Raw genomic sequence first — 19,476 nt, 5'->3', positions numbered from 1 at the left:
TAGAGTTACACTTTCTTCCGTTTCTGTTAGTCAAGTTCTCTAAAGGGCTAGAATATGTAAGAGTACTTATCTACACTATCTTAGGTTCTTTCAGGATTTTCTCCATCCTTCCTTCTTACGAAGTTCTGACTGCCTTGGTTCTGTTGCCATGTGGGAATCACGTGCTCTCCCTGGATCGGATGCTCGGTTTCTTTACTAAGGATTTACGTCGATGCTATTCCTTACTGACAGCCTGCATTCAAGATTTGCCATGTTCTTGTGGCGGTGCCATACTGGGATTTCTTGGAGATCAGCTCTTAAGAATAAGAACTGAATCACAATGACCACTCGAAGTACACAGTGAGAATACAGGAACAAACAAAATAGGGGGGGGGGGATTCAATTCTGTGTTGCAGGTTTTATACGCTCCCCAAGAGTGCTACCTTTCCAAGTTTGATCTCTCCTTTCGCCCTTCTGATTTGTCCCCGACTCAGTGACTTCACCGATCCTCATACGGGGCTTTTCAATTCCGGGAATGCATGTGTCTTGATGTTTTCTGAGAGGTAGCACCCACGGACGCTTACGCTGCTATTGTAGTATTGGGCGACCTTTGCCCCTTCTTACCGAATTATGGGCATTCTTTCACGTGTAGAAATTCATTGATAATTACTCTCATGTGAGCCCTTTTTGTTGACTTATAGTTACATTAAAGTATAAACACACTAACTACAATACAAACAGTTCTTATTCTAATTTGCCAGTTGTTATTTCTTTTAAAACATAGTTAAATTGTGCCAAATGATAAGTATGCTCATTTAATGGATGTTAGACTCTGGAAAGGTGACCTCATTTAGAGTGAGGTCGCCTGTTTCAGATCTAACAAGGTGAATAAGTGTTCTGCAAGAAGTTCTCCTGGAATTTGTCATTTTAGTTTTCTAAGCATTTTTCAGGAATAAATATGTTATAGTGGAAATATTCTGAGGAGAATAACATTCTTGAATATAACTAGTTATACGAATTTGAGTTTTCCGAAAAGCTCAGACCCATAAAACGTCTAAATAGCATCTGTGTAGCAAATGTTAGTGACCAAGACGTGTATTTTTAATCTTGGAAGTATTCATGAATTATTGTTAATTTTCACACATTGAAACCTTTCAACATTCAGGAAAGGGAATACCGCTGTTTATGACCGGTCGTAAAAATAGCCTGCAAGCCGATTACAACAATGTGCGGCATATCCTCTGTTCTCAAAACTGAACAAAATAACATCTGTTGCAAATGTTAGTGACCAATCAGCAAGGAAGTATAAAGAAAATTTTTCCACTTAAATTGAAGATCAAGGTAGTCTGTATCTGGTTCTCAGTAATACTGAATACTTTCTTCACAAGTTCGTATTGTAGGGTGAAAGTGCTTGTTTCGAAACTGTAGTGCCATGATTTTTTAAAAGTAATAGGCCTACAGATTTAAATTTTAATGTGAATAAGAGACAGTAGACTTTGCTTAATTTTGGTATTAAGAAATCTCTTATTGAAGGTTTGTAATGCAACAGATAGTGATTCATCCACCTCCAGCCTGCAAAGCAATCTCCAAGATGTACAAAAGGAGGGGAAAACTATCAGCACACAGTAGAAAAAGTCTGCATTCACTCATAAATACTTCTAAATAATATTATAAATTTTTGGTGATCAGAATGGGATATGCCAATGAAATTCAGCACAAATTAATTTAATGATGTTTATGTTTAATTAATAATTAATGATCAATTATTAATTAATAATAAAAATCAGCTAACTTAACAATTAATTATTAATTAATATATTACATTGCCTGTGTAGCTCAGCGGATGTGGCGTTTGCACACTGCCGCGCTTGGCCGCACGAAGGAAGACTTGGTTTCGAGTCTAGTCGGCGACTAGAGGAAATTTTTCTAAGCCTTTTTTCGACCGGTTCCCGAGTTAGTCGATCTCTGGCACGGGCAAGCAGGTTTTTCCTCCCGGAAACTCGGGTTTTTCGTCCTGTAAACTCAAGAAAATCGACCGTAGAACCCACATTATTTCAGACATTAAATATATTGTGTTAGGGTTAGGGACCACGAGATGGCGGCACATTTGAGCCGTCTCTCTTCACTGCGTACCGCTTAATTAGTGATAGCCTTGGGCCATCTGTCTCTGATTGGGTACCAGTGGAGATTGAACTGCCCACTCAGTCTCCAAAAGTTAGATAGGGCTAAATGGCCTCGCCTACTCCCGTATACGGGAATAAAAAGGCGTTAGCTGATTTTTTTTTTTTTTTTTTTTTTAATATATTACAAGATAACCAAGGCGTTCCGTGAAAATTTTAGAATTTATGAAGTGTTCCATTGTAGGAAAAGTTTGGGAAACGCTGGATTACCCTATTATCGGAATGGATTCTCCTTCTGTTGACATGCACAGAAGTGTCAAAAGGTCTCGTATCTGTGGGTGTACTATACATGAGTTTTGAAGTTATGCACCTCATAACTTCATATCTGCATAAAAAAAGATCCGCATAAAAAGAGATCCGAGTGTGTATATATATGATAGATTTATTGCCTTTTATGGGTAGGATATGCACACACAAAATTCCTGTCTTCAGTAATTTTTTTGACGTCTGTTATGGTTACTTTATTTATTGGGATTAATGTTGAAAGAAGACAACTCTGACTGGAAAAGAATGCAACAAGTGAATCTCCTATATGTGTAACTAAAGACCAAATTTTAAGCATAACTTCAGAAACCAATTTCAGGTAATGTTTCTTTTGCAGAAATATTGTGAAAGATGTATGTGGTTGGTGATCTTTGACAAACATTAACTTCAAGTATTTCAGTAAATTTTGTGGGTTGTCGGCAGCATTTTAAAATTAATGACCCATGTTAGAGGTTTAATGGAATATTAAAAGCACTGAGAAAGGATTAACACTAATTTTAATACTTCCAATATTTCGTCTCCGTCACAGAGATATCTTCTGGGATTACAAAAACTTTTTGTAACAACACACACACACACAAATACAATGCAAAGTGAAACTAAAGTCCTATCTAGGCGGTGCGCCCTCTATGGGCATTTGCAGGTGGTCTGGGATGTAAAGAGGGATCTCTGATAATTAAAGTTTCTCAAATTTTGGGAAGTTTAATGCAACCATATTTGTTTAAATTAGGTTGATTCCTGAGTGCAGATGCAGATTCAAAGAATAGTCTTTCTTTTTTGAATTTACTATGGTGGAGCATGGTAGTTTTTTCCAGGAGATCCTGTGGGATGTATCCAAAACATGGTCTGCAAGGCCAGATTGACCATAATCGTGTTTGCAGATGTAAGAACTGTGTTCTTCTAACCGGATGGACGCTGACCTGCCTGTTTGTCCGAAGTAGGCAAGTTTACAGGAACAAGGTACTCTATGTACACCAGGCACTGAAAGTGGAGGGAGCTGGTCTTTAGTGGAGCGGATAAGGGTAGCAAGTTTACGGTGGGGCTTAAAAGCTGTATGGAGGTTGTACTTTTTTAATGATCTGGCTATTTTTTCTGAAGTACCACGGATGTAAGGAATGGTGATGGCATTTCTGAAATCCTTCTGAAGAGATGGACGGAGAATGGGGAAGGACTTGATTATTTTTTTAATTCTGTAGTCATTATAGCCATTGGAAAGGAAGGTGTTGTGTATGTGTTTGAGTTCGGTTGAAAGGACAGTTTTACTGGAACAAAGATTGTGGACCCTATTGGTCAGAGTTTTAATAATGCCATATTGCTGGGAGAGTTTGTGAATGTATCTGCCTGTATGAGTAGGTTTTCTATATACAGAGAAAGAAAGGTTACCATTAGGAAGGCTTGTTACTAAGGTGTCTAGGAAGGGTAAACTATTGTTATTTTCCTTTTCCATCGTAAACTGGATTCTTGGATGTAGACTATTGAGGTGACTGAGGACGGAATCTAATGTGTCTGGGTCATGAGGCCAAATAGACAACACATCATCTATATATCTTAGCCAGATAGAAGGTTTTAGAGGGGAAGAGTCAATGGCTCGTTTTTCAAAATTTTCCATGTAATAATTGTGAGAGAAATATTGGAAGTATTAAAATTAGTTTTAATCCTTTCTCAGTGCTGTTAATATTCCATGAAACCTCTAACATGAATTCTTCACAGCACTTAAGTCTCAACACACGAAAACTAATGATCCTCTGCAATCTTTCTACTGCATGTTCAGTAATATGCATATTTCATGTCTATTCCATAGGTTGCTTGTGGTCGATTGGTGGGCTTCATGATAACATTTATCCTTCCCGTCCTGTTTTTGGAAGAATTCATTATATGAGTCTTAAAGCTTGCAAGAAGAAATTTAATGTTGATACATTTATTAAAAGATATATCTCAATAGATAAATAATTTTTATTACTGTTTTAAAATTTTATGAATCATATCAAGCTGGGCATTTAACTTCTTTCACATTTTTGAAACTGTGGTCTGATTAATATAATTGATGAGTTATAGCTGAACATTCATGAATCTAATAAAAAAAAAATCTATAAAAAAATTGTCTTCAAAGTTAAATGTATAATCACATTTAAAAGAAATTCATTGGTTATGCATTTTCACTATATTATTTAAGGAAATTACAACGTACTTGGATATACATTAAAATAAATTTTAATATATTTCTATATTTTGGCAACATCACGTTGCCATTTTGTTTTGGCAATGCGACGTTGCTGAAATATAGGAATATATTAAAATTTATTTTAATGTATATCCAAGTACGTTGTAATTTCCTTAAATAATATAGTGAAAAAAAAAACATTTAAAAGAAATTGTAAATATTTTTAGATCTGTCTGTTAATAAATAAATGAAATAAATAACCATGCTCATAGTTCATTCATTAAATTGAAAATAAACATATAACAATAAATCTTTTTCAGAAGCAATTATTTTTGAATGCTTATTTAAAGATTAGGGATCATACTACACATTAAAATTTGGGGGATGGCATTTATTTAACCACTTTTTTTTTTTTTTTATGTGACTCTCACCCACAAAAAAGGTTGTTAGCCTACATTAGTACCATGGGCAGGCTAAAGATTTTTTTTCTATTTTAATTTTTTTATATATTTGTGTATGTTTTTTATTTATTACCTAATCTGGAAATCCCACTTAAGAGACCAAACATGGAACTTTTTCAATCCTCCAGTAAACAAGGCTTTGTCCTCAAACCAGACAGTGAAATTCATCTCATACCCAAATAGGATATGCTAACTACTTGATCAACCAGAGCAGCAATGATAGAATGCAAAAATTTTATAGCTGCTTCCTGTAGCATAATTGGAGTGTTAGTTTGTTACATATAGCAGTTTTATTCGATTAGAAAATTTTGCAAATTCCATAGAAATTTTGGTAATTTAATTCTAATTTTCTTTTGCTTAGGCTTGCTACCTTTGAGTACTGATTGGCATTAAGCAAATTGTTGATGTTCAGCCTCATCGTCACAGGATAAACAATCAATCCTGTGTCCACTTTCTGCTTTTTTTATTTTTTTATTTCGTATGGTGATTCAATGGCCGTGAGCCCCTATTATGGGGAAGTACGGCACTACTTCAGTCCCCTCCCCCTATTTTTATCTGGGCTTGGGACCAGCATAGCTGACAATTCAGACCTATGGCTGGAGGGATCGTATTAGTATTCCTGACTGTATCCGTGTGTGTGTGTGTGTGGGTTCACAGGGCTGGTTTGCCTGTTTGTGGAATGAAAAACCCCAGCTAAACTGGGGAGAAAAACCCTGCTGTCCAAACCCAAGACCGGCTAACTTGGCTATGGCTGAGGAAGATCCTTAACCTCCTCTCATCACTGACAGGAATCGAACCTAGGACACTCCTTCCCTAGGCATATGATTGCGAAGCGTAAAGCCACTAGGCTAACCGTGCAGACCACTTTCTGCTGTGCCTGCAAGATGCTTGTATTCATGGGCTAGTTTGCCTATTTGCTACTGCTGGAAAAGCCCAAGTTGTCAAAAAAAAATTACTCATTTCCAGCTAATTAGCTTTACTGATAAAGGCCTATAATAAATTTAGTTTAATCCTTTATCCAAGCGTGTGCAAACAAAGTTTGCACCTGAAAGTATCTTCAGGACTGGGGTAAGGTGGTACAACACCGGGCGACTCCTTGCAAAGGTGGAGCAAGCTACCAATTCTCCTATCTCCATATCTCCCATAATGCAAAAGGAGTCGCCCGGTGTTGTACCACCTTACCCCAGTCCTGAAGATACTTTCAGGTGCAAACTTTGTTTGCACACACTTGGATAAAGGATTAAACTAAATTTATTATAGTCTGACCAAGTGAAAAATAAACTTTCAAAATGATAAAGGCCTAATTAGGTTAATCTGGACTTAAATTAATTGATTATTCAATCAGGTATTGATATCCTGACAGCAACTGCAGCATTTTCTTTACTAGTCATAGCATTACACCCTGATAACTCAAGAATGTGAAATTTTCAGTTATCATGATGTAACAAGAGAAGAAATAAAAACCCTGTATAGATAACTAAGTAAGCAAGCTTGTTCCTAAGCAGATATCGTTAAGAGCCTTTGAAAGTAACGAATACAAAAAATAAAAAGAAAGAAAAACATGCTTGCATCCAAGTGAAAAATATAGCTGAAATTGTTTGTTGAACCAAATAAAAAAAAAAAAAAAAAAGGGAATTTTATTGCAGTTGTGGTATGATAAAAATAAGGTTAAGTAAAGCAAAGAAGATTAGTCATAGGATTTTGTATGTGAGAGGCTAGTTTTTACACTTGAAATAAGAGATTAAAGATTCGAGTTAATTCTTAGAAAATTTTGGAAAGGGGATTAATTTAGTATAGATGACATAGAGGTTAGCTTAAACAAAAACCAAAGCTCAAGGTCATAATTCCCGAATTGAGACTTCATCACGTGCACACGGACCGCATGATGTTTTGGCAGAAAAACACCACTCTAATTGGTCAGTGAAATCGACTCCAGTAAGAGAGGAAGAAAAGAAATTGAAGAAGGTGCCGGTAGGGGATCATCATATAAAAGGGTTAGGAAACCCTCCCCCCATGAGGCTTTTTTCCTCAGAGTTTTCTTCACGAGTCTTCGTATAGGTCACATGCGGTTTTCCTGAGTGACGGGGTAGGAGTTTTCTCCGTCCGACACAATAAGGAAACAAAGCGTGCGGGATTTCGATTTCGTGTTCCTATTGTAAGAAATGAGGGACACCATTTAGTTAAAAAGAGAGAAGATAATGTCAGTGTGTTTCATCGTCGAGTGATCGTAACGAGAGAAAGAAAATTCTATAAAGGAGTCAGTGCCCACATGGTGAATTTCATAGCCATAGAATAGATAATCCTATGTATGTCTTTGATTGAAGAATGTAAGGTAAAGATTGTGTAAGCCCATCTTAGTGCCAAAAGAACTTAGGAGTGATAAGTTATAGAAGAGTTCGTCCTAGGAAGTTAAAATATCGGAAAAAAAGGTAGAGACCAGTGTAGAAGACCCAAGTCAAAAGGTACTGTAAAATCGCATGTCAATTCAAATCATATGTAACTGTAGTCATTGTTCAATTGCTGAACAGTTGAAAGGATTAATGAGAATTATACTAGGACTTTAGTACATGTCAATCTAGAATAAAAATGAGCTTGTTACTACTAATTAATACGTATTCATGTGCCTAGAGATTTATGCATGTACATTGTATTTTAATTAAGAGAGTTTTAAAGGTCAAAAGTGTGTATTAGCTCAGCGAAAGGATAATTTTAATCCATATTTTCTTAATGAGAAAATTAGAGTAACTGATTATATATGTCCTAGAAAATACAGAATTATAGCATGATCAAACCAGAAAGGGGTTAGACAAAGGATCAACTAGTTCTAATTATACATGTTTGTGTGTATAGAATCTGTTATGGCGATATGATCACAATTCTCATGTAGGGTCTTAACCTAATACTTGTGTTTAGCTAGTGAAAGTTTGTATTATGTATTCTTAGTATTGAATTGAGTTTTTATTTGATAAAGAATGAATTGTACCATGTTTAAGAGTTCAATAAACTTTTGTTCATTGAAAATACAGTTGTCTGAGATTGCTGCTCAGTGCACCACTTGTAACAACGTACGAACCTAATCACGTGGGGGGGGGGGGGGTGATTTGTTAAGTTACGAGATAAAGATCACGACTGCATATTAGTTTCACACTCAAATATATTTTGGTAATTGCTCCTTGTTTTTGAATTTTATATCTTAAACTAAATGTCCTGAAAGGTGCAGTATAAAATAAATATTTACGGACACTAAGGGAAGGAGAAGCTTGAATGTTTATATTTGGGTGATATCTCATATATAAATAAGATTTGGACAACGACAAGTAGAGTTTCACATGTAAGGATAGTTGAAAGCCTAATAATCGTAAAATGGGACACAACAATAGTTTCTATAGAAAAGGGATCATGATCACATGCTGACAGCTGCTGTACCAAAACTTCAAGATTACTCCTGTGAGAGGATTAAAATGCAAATCATAGAGAACTATTGATGATTGGAATATCTGCTCCCTTCCCCTTGCCAAGCACAAGGTCCATCAATATCTCAACAAGAATTTTTTTGAGTATTCCAAAAGTGTTGAGCAGCACTGACAGGCAACTATCTGCTATTTTCATTACCTATGAAAAAAGTATTTAATAGAAATGAATCTGTTCCATATTGTTTAAATTTGTATAAGCAAAATGTGGAATAGCTCTCTTCATTCTTTCAATCTCTATCAATGTTTGCTGGTGGGAATATTTTAAAGATCTCAATCAGAAAAAAAAACATCGCTGATTGATTTTTGACAGCCATTAAAGAATGGCATCCCATTTTGGTTAAATTTGACATGCCTCCAAACATATCCAGCATGACCTGCTGGTCTTGATGACATCACTGACATCATGTTCTCTTTGTTTAGATGTGGAATTTGGAGGCTAACACTGGTGCTGGTGTGATTGTCTTTTTTAATGAATCTTAAGGCTTAATCAAAAGTGATGTTGTGATATATACATCTTTTCTCAGCTGCCTTCAGTATGTTTTAGTGCCATCCTGCTAAATTAGAATAACAACAACCTATAACACAGGGTTTTGCTTATTTCATAGGTATATATATATATATATATATACACTGATCATCAGAGACTTCCTCAAAAATCTAAAGTTGTTCAGAAGTTTAATCTGAATGGCTTTAAACTTACGGATTACAGGTTTCTCTGTTGATTTAAGATCCTTTCACACTAGAGGAAAGAGCATCATCACTTCCTGGTATTTACCCTCTAGAGATGTAGAAGATACTATGATTGTTCAACACAATTTAAGTTTTTTTTATTAATGACTTCCTATGAACAGTTTTCTTTGAAATTAATTTATTTTTCAAATGAGTATTTAAACTTATATTCACTCTTCTAAAGCTTTACTAATTGCATTAATCCACGTATATCCTGTGGGAATGTTTTCACTTTTCCATCAAACCTCTGTTTTACTAACCTTTCTGAGCTCCTCATTATCATTTGTGAGGACAGCATCACATTACATGCCTAGCTATTAGAAAGTATCAAGTTCAAATCCCATCTAGTGTATCAGGAGCTTTCATATCTTCTTCAGCCCAATGTGAGTTAGGTTATCCCACAGGAAGATTGCAGAAGTTTTCTCTTGTAATGTTTTTCATCCACAAAAGCATGCAAATAGGCTCATATTTTAATACACAATAACAGACAATATACTGGTCTTGTAGCTTCATTGATCCACCTATAATATTAACCAATTGACTACTACCTTCCTCTTCCAATTTGAATAACCATAGTATCTTAGATTAGCTCTGCTCTCACATTATGGAATGCTACTAATGTCATTCCTTGCCAATATGCTAATTGCAGTGTGGTTCTATTAATTCTGTTTGTATGCTCTCCCAATTTTCCTCAGCGTTCTCATATCTGTAGTCTTCAAAATGTGAAATTTTTTTTACTAATCCAGTTCTCATATCTCTAATTTAAATTTAGTTTGAGCTATTGATATTTGTTTATTTACTGTTTGATAATTTCTGTCTTCTTCTTCTTCTTCTCCTCCCTTCTGCGTGTTAGGCTACTGGTCTGTTACACAGCTATCTTAAGCCCTTCTAACTCATACCCATCCCGAGGATAAGGTGACTAGCCCTATGCTTCCCAGTATATTCTATGGCTGTAGCTGCATGTGTTCATGGGGCTGGTTTGCTGGCTTGTGGGAAGAAAAACCCAAGATAAACTGGGGAGAAAAACCCTGCTGTCCACACCAAAGACCAGCTAACTTGGCTATGTCTGAGAAAGATTCTTAAGCTCCTCAAGTCAGCAACAGGAATCGAACCCAGGACACTCCTTTCCCAGGCATATGGTTGCAAAGTGCATAGCCATTAGACTAACCATGTGGACAATTTCTGGTTTATTCTGGATAAATTTATTCAGTCCCATTTTTACCATACCATCTTTGCCTGTTCTGTTAACAATATCCATATTGCGGTTGAAAGGTGTACAAAAGATTGTTCAACTAAAGAGTACTCATTTGGCTAAAGGCCAAATCTGGTGATTGCAACACAGAGCATAATGGATGAAGAAACATATATGTGGCAGAGTTACTATAACTGTTGCATCAACCAAATAGAATTCAACAATAGTAGCTGATAGGACATCAGCACATTTTAACTTGGCTATATATTTGAATCTATGCACAGGAATGGAAGGCATGTATGATAATCCCATTGCACAAAAGTTGTGCAAAGATTGATGTGTCTAACAATCAATATCGGTATCTCTGGAGTGATGGTGAAAATTTTCCAAAAGTTGGTAAGAGCTTGTATACAGAAATGGACTGACAGAGAATCTGTATTTTGCAATGAACAGCATGGGTTTTCTAAGGGAAGATCAAGTTTGAATAACTTGCTCACATTTTATAATGTTAACTGTTCAGTTAAATAAGGAGAATGAGTACACCATGGTACTTTGCTGCATCTTTTGACAGAGTACAGCTTGGAAAACTTGCATAAGTTGGAGGATGTGGGATTTGAATCTAAAGTGTTAGTTTAGGTATGAAGATAGCTGACCGAGAGATATTAAAAAGTTATTCAATCTTTACATTAATGACACTGTGAATGATTTGCAGGAGCCATATAGCTATTTGCCAATGATGCAAAGAAAAGCAACATAATTAGGCTATGTGATTGATATGCAGTATTTACAGAATGAATTTGAATAGGCTGAAATTATGGGCATGTGAAAATCACTGTCACTTCATGTTCATAAATCTAAAGTTATGCATATTGGTGTGATAAGATATCCAGTGCCATATTAAAAGGTGGGATTATGCTAGAAGAAAGAGATTTGGTTGGGAATCCTGGTTTTAGTAGATAGGAAATTGAAGTTCAGGAGTTACATAGCAAAGATTGCAAATACAACCCAGAGGATAATTGCATTGCTTAAGAGTGGCATGTAAGGATCATTTTGCCTCTGCAAAGTCTTTATATGACCTCACTTGGACTGCTGTGTGTAGATCTGTCTCCTGGTTTCTGAGGTGATACAGAGGACAAAAGAATGTTAAAAATGATATCAGGATTGTAGTATGAATGAATTCAAGAACAGGTATGACACGTAATGTGAGTAATATGTGGCCTCCCTTGATGAGTCCCTGAAAATTCTTTGGTAATAATTATAATTTACCATCATCTCTAAATATTGTGTCTGTATATCTGAAATGCTTTACTGGTTCTAGATACTACAACAGAAAAATGTAGTTAGTATATTCCATGTGCCTTCACATCTTCAAAGAGTTTCATGTTTTGATTATTTTCATACCAAATTTTAAGCTATTCAGATTACTTCAAGTTCTGAAGACACGTAAAAGATATTAGCGAGAAGATGAGAAGAACACAGTATGTTTTCTGCATTACATTATAAGAAATTATATTCTAATGTTCATCCATACATTCTTAAGCTATCACCACTGAATATTTTTTGTGATTATTAAACAATGTAGCCATGGAATAGTTTTTTCCCTTCACAGGCTGGATTAAAGACAAACACAGAATTAGCCGTCTAATATAGAAGAGATGTATGCATAATGGAACCATTCTCCCCTTCTACTAAGCCATTCTATTTCCCCAGGGGCATTTGGCACTCATTTTGGCAAATGATTGGCGGCCATCTCTGCCCAGCTTGTTTACATAAAAAGTGACACCAGAATACCAAAGTTAACTAGCTTTTTTTTTTTTTTTTTTTGAGGACACGATTTAAATGTGTCAAGGCTCTATTAATTAGGTAACCAGTTGAGGGATGGGAAGATTAAAACAATCCTAGGAAATGTTCTAATCTGCAACTGAAATGGAATCTGCAGTCATGGAGGTTCAAGGATTTGCAGACCCTTAACATTGGAATTCTATACATAAATATTCTTGGCTTATTTAGGAGCAGAGCCAGTTCACTGGCTACCCTCCCTATCTGTTGTTTTCCGAGATTTATTTTTGATTTTAGAAAGATGCGCCAATCTTTCAAAGAATAATCCAAATGTACCACGTTTGTCAATACAAAAAAAAAAAAAGAAATATGGGTGAGCAATAGTCAATCTTCTGAGGAAATTACAGAAAAATAATACTCTGAATTGTCAGTTAAGTAGAAAAGAGAAGCCTAGTCATGAGCTTGTAGACAAATAAAACAAATAAATGTATTAGAGAAAAAAATAAGTAAATATAAAGTGTTAAAAATTCTAATAAGCAATAATGGGTTGTTTTAAAACCAAGTTGTTTGAAAGGGAAAATGAAAGCAGGTGTGTATACATATAATAAAAAAATCACCTAATGCCTTTTATTCCCTTATAGGGAAGTAATACATATAATGTGTATACATACAATGTGTATGTGTATACATACAATGTGTATACATATAATAAAAAAATCACCTAATGCCTTTTATTCCCTTATAGGGAAGTAAGCGAGGCTGCTTGAATCCTATCTAACTTGTGGAGACTGAGTAGACAATTCAGTCTCCACCAGTAGCCAATCAGATAGTTGGCTCGAGACCATAACTTATTATAAGCAGCAACTGATGAAGAGACAAGCATGTGCTATCATTTTGTAGTCCCTGACCCTAATAAGATATATTTTCTGAAATAGTATGGCTATTAGCGTTCTATAGTCGATTTTCTTGCGTTTACAGGACAAATAACTTGAGTTTCAACCAAAAAAAAAACCGTTTGCCTGTGCCAGAGATCAAGTAACTTGGCCAAAACCTCAAACCCATCAAGCATCTTTGGGACGAATTAGAATGCCGAATTCTCTCCAGATCACAACTGCCGCCATCAGCAATGAGGTAGCGTTGCATGAGGAATGCAAGAATATTCCTATTTTGATCTATCAGAAATTGGCTGAAAGCATGCCCCAAAGGGTAGTTGCTTGCTGTCATTCGGGCCAAAGGTGGTCCTGCTTGGTACTAGAAATGTAATTGAAACGCATTTTTGCCCACAATTAGGCGTCCAAATAGTTTTGTCAACAATAGTGTGTATGTTTATGCATTTATTTCCAAAGGACGCGGCCGTTTGCAAACTGGGGGAAGCCAACTTCACCCTTAGCCAATCACAGATAGCTTGCCCAGTCTAGCTATGATTTAATTCGTGCCTGAAAAAGGCACATTAAAAATTATTGGCAAATCATACAGCTTTCAGGGATGGCTTCTTGTTCTTTCCGTCTTCATCCATTCTGCAAAAAATCTCATCCACATTAATCTGGTAAAAATCCATTACCAACTTATATGTCTCAATCACAATCCTCCCCTCCTCGTGTTCACTAGACTGCAATTTGCATTCCCTTTATCTAGCTTCATATTAAACGTTCCAGAGGAAGAAACTACCTTACTCAGTTTCTTTCGACGCTTTCCAACATTTCATCCTTTTGAAAATCAGGTGACCAAGTCTGTACATAGTAATGCATATGTGTTCTGATCAAAGCCTTATACAATGGAAGCATAACATTCTTCTACATGTCAGTGTCCTCTGCATCACTGTCATAAACTGTTGTGCTGCTCTCAATTTGAGCAAAAGATCTCCGAAATTTTTGCTCCCAATCGCTCACCATCCTTCCAAAAATCCTCATCTCCTCCACCTCCTAAAAGATATCTCCACCAGTCTTAAACTGTGATTCTCATCTTTGCTTCCTAAATTTTAAAGCCTTACACTTTGCCACACAACTGGAAGCCCACTCACTTGCCTATTTGCCAAGTCTATTGAAGTCTTGCAAAGCTACATTTAATCTCTTCCTCATAGTTCTTCCCAACTTCGCATCATCTGCAAACAACTGCATATCGCCATTCAAACCTTTCCTAATATTAGCATACAAGTAAAACAGTATCTGCCCCAGAACAAACCCTGAGGTGCAATACCACAACTTATCAGACCACTAATCTGCCAACCACAACCGTTCAAATTTAATTATCAGCTTGTCATATGGCAAGCTGTCAAAGGTTTTTGCAAAATCTAAATATACCACTATGCATGTATATGCCTTGTCCAAAGCATTTGTCGGCTTGTTATAAGTAACTAGATTGGTAAAACATGATATTCCTTTAGAACACATGCTGTCCATCAGTGAGAATGCTGCTCTTGGTCTAAACCCAGTTCTGAATCCGGATCCTCATTAGCATCTCTAACACCCTGGCCACAGCTACAAGCAGATCAGCTTTATCTTATAACCGCCTTTATGAAATGGAAAAAATTTTCCTCTCTTTCAGCTTCTTGAGAACTTGCCCAGTCTAAGACATTAAAAAGGTAAGGCGAAGCTGCTGTTAACTCCTTGGAACAATCCCTCAAAACACAGTGAAATGTCGAGTTCTACGGAAGTTTATTCAATTCCTCATATACCCCCTTACTAATCATCAGTGGCTCCCCCACCACCTCTCAATTTCATCATGACGTTACATTTACGAGGATGACATACTTTACGAATTGCTCAATTAACAGGCCTGGCTGGCTGAGTGGTTAGCATATCCGCTCTCCAGCCAAAAGGCTGCGGGTTCGAATCCCGCAGTGGGCATGGATGTTGTGATTGTCTGTGAAAGTACTAGTGGTGGTGGATGGAGTTGGTGTTAGATGATAAAGGTGGAGTAGTGAGAAGAAGAGTTGTACAGTAGATGTCCTCCCTCGATGAGTCTTTGGACTCCCTGGAGGTGTGATGTAATAATAAGTATATTCTCTTCAGTAGTTATCATTCTACCATTTTTATTAACTATTATCATCCTTCCATAATTCTAATTTACCCTTAATTATTTTTAATGTACTAAAAAAAAAACACGAAATATAATCACTGACTCCACTCTGACCCATTCCAACTTAATACACTTTAATTAGTTACTTTTAGCATGCGCTGTGTGGGCGATCTGATGCTGACGTCAGCAAGTTGTAGAGGCTTGTTTGTTTTACAGTATCTACTGGCGTGAACTCTTGAAAACTACAACAGATTTTTGTAGTTACATAGATTTAAGCGAATTAATTTAGTGCTCGTAATTTTACAGGTTTTAGACGAAAAAAGAAAAGGTCAATATTAATATGTAAAATACTACATTAGCGATTTAGTGTACGTTAAACCGCCAAAATTTTACTGTCGAAATTAAAGAGGAAATGAATTGCAAAGTCGTTTAAAGTCAGCGGACAAATGTGACATGCTTTGTTCATAAATTGCATGTATATGCAGTACTTACGTAGCTATTATTATTATTATGTGACACCTCCAGAGAGCCCAAAGACTCATCGAGAGAGAGGCTCCTACTCTACAACTTCCCATCTCCGCCGCTCAATCCACCAACTACAACGAACTGCAACTACACCAACGCCATCTACTACCACTAGTATTTCCACAGACAATCACAAACATCCAAGCCCACGGCGGAACAGTAAGCATTTCCGTTGCTCTTATACAAATATTAAGCATGTAATGCAAAAGATCTTTGAACAAAAATGTCACCAATTTTAGGCGTATCAAATTAAGAGTTTGTAGCTTGTGACTTTCGGTATTGTAAGCAAAAGCTACCGTACGCATTGAGTCTGAGACAGGAAACTTGTGTACAAAATATTTTACACTCACACATGAGACGGCAAGAAAGTAAAGAGAATATTAGCTGCCAACGGCCCAAGTGATCACTTCATGCTAATTTCATCAAATGGAAGATCTGACATCCCATTTACATTAGCATCCGCCCTCTGATGCGATAATTAAATCCACCCTTGATCTTTACATGCCCTCTTTTGCGCTCAGCCTAAAGTAGTTGTTTCTCAAAATCTCAAGAAATTCAAATTCATTCACTTCTCCCTCAGATGCTGTCTCATAATTCAAGTCTATATCGATAATCGGTGTTCATGGGCCCAATACCGTGGATGTCTGACGCAGTTTTCGCCATTCTTTACCATTCCCTTGTCATAGCAAAGTGACTCTTCTTCTTCTTCTTATCATAGATTTTAGGCCGTGGCCTGTTCCTGCCTCATCATTGATTTCTTTGTCTTCCAATTCTTTCTTATCCATTTATTTAATATCGGTATAGTATATTTGGCATTCTGCTATTATCCATTCAGTTAACCATTTGTGTTTGTATTGACTAATATACGCATACTGGCACTGAATTAGAAACCTTAACGCAGATATTTACGAAGCTTATATGCAAAATACTTGGTCATGTGTGTCACCTTGCATTCTTGGCAACGATTTAAGAATTTTGGTGTCAGTAATCTTCAATAGCGCTGTTCACAATAGGAAAACAAAGGATATTTTGGAGTTCGACAAAGGGTTTATTGTGGGTGCCCTTCTGGCTGGAGCCACGATTTTGAAGACAGCAAAGTTGACTGGTTTCTCAAAATGTGAGATATTCTGAGTGTTTATTCATTGCAAAAATAGCTCACATTGCCTTAATCGAGAGGTTGCGACGTACCGGGAGTGTCTGCCGCGGTGTAAAGGGTATTCGGGGGGAGACCACTAACTGTTAACACAAATGAGAATCAGGTGTGTGCTGGAGCAAGCGTTAGTCTTCAAAACGAAGTCAACACCTAACAGCAGTAAAACTTGGGATACCGATGCGGTCACTACAAAGAATCTTTAAGGAGCTGGATGAGTTTTCGTACGTCATTTAGGAGGGTCAGTGTTTAAAAGCAACGGATTACGCTGCATTGCCGAAATACTGTGCACAAGTGCTGCAAATGTCTATGAACACCCGTCCTTCCTCCATAATGTCTGGTTCTTGGATGAAGCGCATTTCCATCTACCATGTAAATAGACGAACCCTACAAGTTGCTTGGTTTTTCGAGACCTGAATTTAAAACCTCTTCACAGCGAGGAGGTCACTGAAGGGTGTGCTGTTTCCGACTATGACATAACTGGGCCCCCCTGCTTCATTGAAAAGGGTGGTATAAACTTGAGCTTGAATAACAAAGGCTGCATCGAGAATGTATTGGTTCCGTTCACCCAGGATTTGCATAGCATGTGTCGTGCAAAAAACATTCCATTAATCTAAGATATTTCACAGGTCGGAGCAACCTGTCATACATCACGTAGTTCTAGAGCCCATTCATCAGAACCCTGGGAGGCTCATTTCAATGTTCACAGAATTCCTGTACCCTTCACATTCTCCTGATCTCACATCGCTTGATGCCTTCGTTTGGGGTTTGTTGAAGGAATGGGTATTCCACCACGACCTATCTTCAAACCTTCATGTATTACGGGATAAAATTACTGGATTCAGCAGATGTCCCCACCCCTTTTTCTCCAAGATGACAAAACATCACGTGTGCTATGAACACTGTTTTGAAAGACAAGGTACCCATTTCGAGCATGCAATCTACCATCATTGATGCTTTATTCGACCAAGATTCCACCAATAGTTGTGGATGTACATATCATCAAGTGTAAACATATATTTCATTCAAAAGATATTTCGGTGATTACACCACATTTTTTATTATTCAGTTATACAATATACTGAAATAATAATAGTTCCCGACAAGTTTCGTAAATCATAGGATTTACATCTTCAGGGGTATATAGACTATTTACCCCTGAAGATGTAAATCCTATGATTTACGAAACTTGTCGGGAACTATTATTATTTCAGTATATTGTATAACTGAATAATAAAAAATGTGGTGTAATCACCGAAATATGTCTTTTGAACCAATCAGCCATAGAAATCTACGCCTGCAAATATAGTAAAACCCCGTTTTTACGTTCCCGCAATTTATGTTTTCCTGCGATTTACGTCATTTTCCGTGGGTCCCGTCTTAAGACCTATTCTTACGACATACTGTTTTCCTGACATTAACAACTTGATGTGGACGTTATTTCCCGTGATTTCCGTTTTTTTTTCGTCAATACTGACGATATTTGTTATCAATACTGACAATATCGTCAGTATTGATAACAATTTTTTTTTTTTAAAATAATGAAATCTGTGGTGCGATCATAATTAAAAGAAACACACGTATTAACCACAGTGAAAATATTTACTTGTAAATATTTCATCCTGAGTATCATAGGACATCATCAGTACAGTAGTTTAAACAATAATAGGAATAACATACAGTTAGGGTGCATGATTACAATGGAATCTCATTAAACGTGAGTAACGTTTAAAAAAAAAAAAATTAATTATTTAACACAATTTTGTATGACAATTTCCCATACTTTAGGAATAGTAAGAACGTCGTTGCGGTTTAGGTTTGGTCTGTGTAGTAGGGCTTCAGAACTTTCTTTGTATAAACGTTCATGTTTGTATAAAGATCTATGTAAAAGTTTAGACTTTTCCCAATGGATCTTATGGCTTAGATTTTCAATTCCGTGTTAAGAGAAGCCAGATTTTTGTGGTTTAAAGAAACGAATGTGTTCTTGATGTTCCGAGATGTGTTTCTGAACAGACCTACCTGTCTGTCCAAAGTAAGACAATTTGCATGAGCATGGAATCTCATAAACGCCAGGTAACATCAAGGGTGAGAATTTGTCCTTAGGAGAAGGTAACAAGTTGTAAATTTGGTTGATAGGTTTGTAAGTAGTGGCAAAATTGTATTTCTTCATAATTTTAGAAAGACGTTCGGAGATGCTTTTGACGACGTAAGGTATGGGAATCCTATGGACTTCTTCCTGTCTGGTTTGATGTGTGAAGAAGTGAATGGTGATTTTTTGAGTTGTTTACGGATTATATCCATTTAGGATGACTGTATCTTGGTTTAAAGATTCTTCAGAGGAGCAGAATTTGTGTGCTCTGGAAACTAGTGATTTAATAATGCCAGATTTCTGAGATGGATGATGAGCGGAAGAATTGTGAATGTAGCGACCTGAGAATGTAGGTTTGCGAAAGACAGACGTGGCGATGGAACCGTCTTCTTTTCTTTGGATGTATAACTCCAAAAAGGAGATACCCTGTGGAGATTCTTTTTCTAACGTAAAGTTGATGCGATGATGAAGAAGGT

At 36.6% G+C, this 19,476-nt stretch overlaps 1 protein-coding gene across 1 annotated transcript in view; it reads left to right on the top strand.

Moving 5' to 3' along the window:
• Window positions 1-4,596, top strand: part of LOC150093181 (deoxyribodipyrimidine photo-lyase-like) — a 109,199-nt gene extending 104,603 nt beyond the window's left edge. The window contains exon 10 of the mRNA XM_090413681.1: window positions 4,225-4,596. Coding sequence (XP_090269807.1) covers window positions 4,225-4,373 — 149 coding nt within the window. The 3' untranslated portion in view covers window positions 4,374-4,596. The remainder of the gene's footprint in view (window positions 1-4,224) is intronic.
• Window positions 4,597-19,476: the final 14,880 nt, after the last annotated feature.

The sequence above is a fragment of the Typopeltis vanoorti genome, chromosome 24 (assembly GCF_054136105.1).
Source record: "Typopeltis vanoorti isolate ZY-2024b chromosome 24, IOZ_Tvanoo_1.0, whole genome shotgun sequence".
Classification (NCBI taxonomy): Eukaryota; Metazoa; Arthropoda; class Arachnida; order Uropygi; family Thelyphonidae; genus Typopeltis; species Typopeltis vanoorti.
The sequence above is the reverse complement of the archived record's forward strand: the minus strand, read 5'-3'. Positions and strand labels throughout refer to the sequence as shown.